Source organism: Dendrobates tinctorius, unplaced genomic scaffold (assembly GCF_039654945.1).
Source record: "Dendrobates tinctorius isolate UK_male_01 unplaced genomic scaffold, ASM3965494v1 ptg000135l, whole genome shotgun sequence".
Taxonomy (NCBI): domain Eukaryota; kingdom Metazoa; phylum Chordata; class Amphibia; order Anura; family Dendrobatidae; genus Dendrobates; species Dendrobates tinctorius.
The window spans coordinates 2734888-2740137 of NW_027361803.1; the positions used below are offsets into that span (position 1 = coordinate 2734888).

Here is a 5250-nt window from a genome sequence, read left to right on the forward strand (position 1 = left end):
ACTGTGTACATACATTTACTGATCCTGAGTTACATCCTGTATTATACCCCAGAGCTGCACTCACTATTCTGCTGGTGCAGTCACTGTGTACATACATTACATTACTGATCCTGAGTTACATCCTGTATTATACTCCAGAGCTGCACTCACTATTCTCCTGGTGCAGTCACTGTGTACATACATTACATTACTGATCCTGAGTTACATTCTGTATTATACTCCAGAGCTGCTCTCACTATTCTGCTGGTGCAGTCACTGTGTACATACATTACATTACTGATCCTGAGTTACATCCTGTATTATACTCCAGAGCTGCACTCACTATTCTCCTGGTGCAGTCACTGTGTACATACATTACATTACTGATCCTGAGTTACATCCTGTATTATACTCCAGAGCTGCACTCACTATTCTCCTGGTGCAGTCACTGTGTACATACATTACATTACTGATCCTGAGTTACATTCTGTATTATACTCCAGAGCTGCACTCACTATTCTGCTGGTGCAGTCACTGTGTACATACATTACATTACTGATCCTGAGTTACATCCTGTATTATACTCCAGAGCTGCACTCACTATTCTCCTGGTGCAGTCACTGTGTACATACATTACATTACTGATCCTGAGTTACATCCTGTATTATACCCCAGAGCTGCACTCACTATTCTGCTGGTGCAGTCACTGTGTACATACTTTACATTACTGATCCTGAGTTACATCCTGTATTATACTCCAGAGCTGCACTCACTATTCTGCTGGTGCAGTCACTGTGTACATACATTACATTACTGATCCTGAGTTACATGCTGTATTATACCCCAGAGCTGCACTCACTATTCTGCTGGTGCAGTCACTGTGTACATACATTACATTACTGATCCTGAGTTACATCCTGTATTATACCCCAGAGCTGCACTCACTATTCTGCTGGTGCAGTCACTGTGTACATACATTTACTGATCCTGAGTTACTTCCTGTATTATACCCCAGAGCTGCACTCACTATTCTGCTGGTGCAGTCACTGTGTACATACATTTACTGATCCTGAGTTACATCCTGTATTATACCCCAGAGCTGCACTCACTATTCTGCTGGTGCAGTCACTGTGTACATACATTACATTACTGATCCTGAGTTACATCCTGTATTATACTCCAGAGCTGCACTCACTATTCTCCTGGTGCAGTCACTGTGTACATACATTACATTACTGATCCTGAGTTACATTCTGTATTATACTCCAGAGCTGCTCTCACTATTCTGCTGGTGCAGTCACTGTGTACATACATTACATTACTGATCCTGAGTTACATCCTGTATTATACTCCAGAGCTGCACTCACTATTCTCCTGGTGCAGTCACTGTGTACATACATTACATTACTGATCCTGAGTTACATCCTGTATTATACTCCAGAGCTGCACTCACTATTCTCCTGGTGCAGTCACTGTGTACATACATTACATTACTGATCCTGAGTTACATTCTGTATTATACTCCAGAGCTGCACTCACTATTCTGCTGGTGCAGTCACTGTGTACATACATTACATTACTGATCCTGAGTTACATCCTGTATTATACTCCAGAGCTGCACTCACTATTCTCCTGGTGCAGTCACTGTGTACATACATTACATTACTGATCCTGAGTTACATCCTGTATTATACCCCAGAGCTGCACTCACTATTCTGCTGGTGCAGTCACTGTGTACATACATTACATTACTGATCCTGAGTTACATTCTGTATTATACTCCAGAGCTGCACTCACTATTCTGCTGGTGCAGTCACTGTGTACATACATTACATTACTGATCCTGAGTTACATCCTGTATTATACTCCAGAGCTGCACTCACTATTCTGCTGGTGCAGTCACTGTGTACATACATTACATTACTGATCCTGAGTTACATCCTGTATTATACCCCAGAGCTGCACTCACTATTCTGCTGGTGCAGTCATGCTGTAAGGTCACTATGGCCCTGGCATCTGTCACGCACTACTACTCCCAGCATCCCTCCCCCGGAGCTCAGGCTTTCAGTCTTACCCTCTCATGGTGAACTTGACCACGCTGAGTCTGGAGCCGGCCGCGCTCAGCTCCGGCTGGAATTCCGCGTCTCCCCCGATCACCTTAACCCCCACCATGTTCCCGCACCTCTTTCCACCGGCAGCTGAACTCGCTCGTTTCTGCCGCGTCACGCCGCCGGGCCCTAGCTGTTCCTTAGTTCCCACAATGCACACAGTGAATGGACGCCGAACCACGTGACAGTAAACCTCCGCCGCCATTTTACTCGCTGGCAGATTTTCCTCTCTTCATATGCAGTGCCTCTTCTCGTCACGTGATATCCAGAGGTCACCTGACTTCAGTAGCGCTGACCCTAGTGTTCAGGCTTCGGGAAAATGGCGGAGTGAGGACAGAGAGGATGCTTAACTGCGTTCTTTTAATAAAGAAAAAAAAATTTTTTTTTCCTTTTTTTATTTTTTTTTCCCAGTAAGGGATTTAAAACATAATTATATACCTCTGTGGCAAAACATAATTTTTGCCTTTTGGATTCATTAAAAAAAAGTGCTCTTTGCTCCCTTGTACATTGCTGGGTGCAGAATGAGTTATCTGAGTATTCATCAGTGAGCTCGTTCTTTTCCTGAGGTGATTTATGACCACAAACTCACTGACAGGTTCTCAGATAACTCATTCTGCACCCAGCAATGTACAAGGGAAACCAAGTCCATGTCATGTTTTTAATGACACCCGATTAAAAACAATAATCTTTTACGTCGATTACAATCATTCGCTAAAACCGACCTGCCAGTATGAATCTCCAAGTCATTGTGAGTTCATAGACGCCAAACATGTCTAAGTTCGTTTTTTTTATTAAATTTGTGAAAAAAAATTCCAAAATTTCTTAAATAAAAAAATAGTTGGCGCCCCATTTTGCAGACCCATCGGTGACCGGCGATCATGTGACGGAGTCACCAATGGTGATTAGTGATGCGCTTAGGGTAAGCGCAAGTTAAATGCCGCTGTCAGAAATTGACTGCGGCATTTAACTAGTTAACAGCCGCGGGTGGATCGTGATTCCACCCGTGTCTGTTGCGGGCACATGTCAGCTGTATAGATCAGCCGTCATGTGTCCGGAAAGGTGCCCAACGTTGGAAAGGGGCTCACCAGGCCATCCTTTGATGCATTGTTATATACCTGCCAGTATTTTAGGGTGCGTTCATATAGGGGGATAAAAGGGATTTTCTCCAGTCAGAGTTCATGACGTTAGTGCTGTTTTATGGGTGGTCTTTCTCCTTGGGAAGAGCAGCAAGCTGGTGTAGGGAGACTTCATAGGCTGTGCAATGCTCCTCTAGGGATTTAAACAGGACCCCCTGTCAGAGGAATCTCACCCAGCCAACCAGTTCTCTTGTTTTGCACTGATGAGAGACAAAAAAACCCAAACAAGTGTCTGGCTTGGCTACCTATCAAAAGCTATTTAAAGAGTCATCATTGATTATTACCTCCAATAGGTGGCAGCAGAGTTCCTGTTTTTTTGTCTCGCTGAAGCCTTTGCTTTCATACTTAATTAACAGAAGTGGACAACCCCTTTAACCCTTTGCTTTACCATTTTTGCACTTTTTGTGCGCTGTTCTTTGTGATATATATATAATGACCCGATAACGTGTGTCTCCAGATCAATACTATTTCAGCTATTCCAAACTTGTATGACTTTTTATTGGCATTATTTTGGGCCGGATATGATGTTTTCATCCTTTATTGCATTTTTTTTACAGTGTTGCAGCGACAACAAAAAAAAATCCTGTATGGGTTAATTCATTTAATATTTTTAATATGTTTAATTTAAAAATATAATAATCTCTTAATTTCTCTTGAGGGAAAATGGCGCTACCTTCCTTGCCATGTGCTGTAAATGCCGCTGTCAGTGGAGTTTAAGGGGTTAACAGCAGCAGACGGACGGAGATCAGGCAGATACTGTCTGTGTAGTACGGCCAGCGTCTGCCTGCTGTTATAAAGGCTCAGCTCCAGCTCCTGAGTCGGCATCAAACATGGTACGTCACAATGTTAAGAAGGGGTTAAATTCCCACATGAGCATTGCCTGACATTAAAGACTCCTTACGTCAGCGCGGCGCCCTCCACGAGGAGAAACATTCCACCTTGAACCTCATATTAGAGGCCTCTCACCCAGCCAAACCAGATCTCCTTGCTTTGCACTGACGAGGGGCAAACACCCTGGAACACTTGCCTGCAAATGATAGTATCATAGCTGCAGCAAGTAGCCCAGTAAGTGACCCTATAAATGAGGAGTACAGGATACTTGATAGGGCACCCCAGTGTTCCCTTAGTGAGGGTTCTCGTGTGTCTTATCTATATAGGATACACAAGGTTTATAAGATACCACTACTTTTCAATAATATCGGGCTTCGAGGTTCTCCTGTCACGGTTATGTCAGAAGCTGCAGACAGTTGCACTGCATATAGCTGCACAATAGCTCTGCATTTGGCTTTGAAGACACCTTCTTAACCCTTCTGACTCTTGGACCCAGTGGCAACCTTTCTCAGGCTCTAATTGACACACCTGGACCTGTGTGTTTATAGACTCCCAGCCTGCTGCTTGGGAATCACCGGTGATATTTCCATGTAACTGCTGTTAAGGCTTGGAGCTATAGCAGTCGGCTATCTTCCTCTTTGGTGTTTGGAGGATGTCTGTGTTACATCTCTGAGTCTACTGAAGATAAGTTTTCCCCCTCTTTGTCTATCCCAGCTGTCTTTAGTGGTAGTGGGGACTGACTAGTGCCTAGTGCTCACCCCATCAGTCTCTAAGCAGGGCTTATTGCCAGGGTCAGGCAGAGATTAGATTCCTGCTCGGCGATAGGTGTAGAACCTATATAGGGATGTTTAGGGCAGACAGGGTGACTTTAGATTTGCATAGGGGTCTCCACTGCCCCCTTCCGTAGTGTTGGGCTCCCTTCACCTCATTCATTCGTGTTGCACTTAGTCTTTCCTACACTGTGCATGACATCTCCCTTGTGTTAGAGATGCAGAGCACACAATGCGGATTTGCTCCATGCGACGTGCTCATGCCCCCATGTTATGACGCTTTTCGATGGGGATGGTTACACTGATCAATCCAGTTTATCTTGGTAAGATATAGGACCTGATGTTCTTCCATACCTGCACCCAAAAGATCAGGATCCTTTCCCACAAAAGCTAAACAGGAGCACAAAACATTACCAATATCCACTC

At 44.2% G+C, this 5250-nt stretch overlaps 1 protein-coding gene across 1 annotated transcript in view; it reads right to left on the reverse strand.

Annotated features, from left to right (window-relative positions):
* Positions 1-2314, reverse strand: part of TXNL1 (thioredoxin like 1) — a 34315-nt gene extending 32001 nt beyond the window's left edge. Inside the window, exon 1 of the mRNA XM_073543855.1 lies at positions 2054-2314. Coding sequence (XP_073399956.1) covers positions 2054-2292 — 239 coding nt within the window. The 5' untranslated portion in view covers positions 2293-2314. The remainder of the gene's footprint in view (positions 1-2053) is intronic.
* Positions 2315-5250: the final 2936 nt, after the last annotated feature.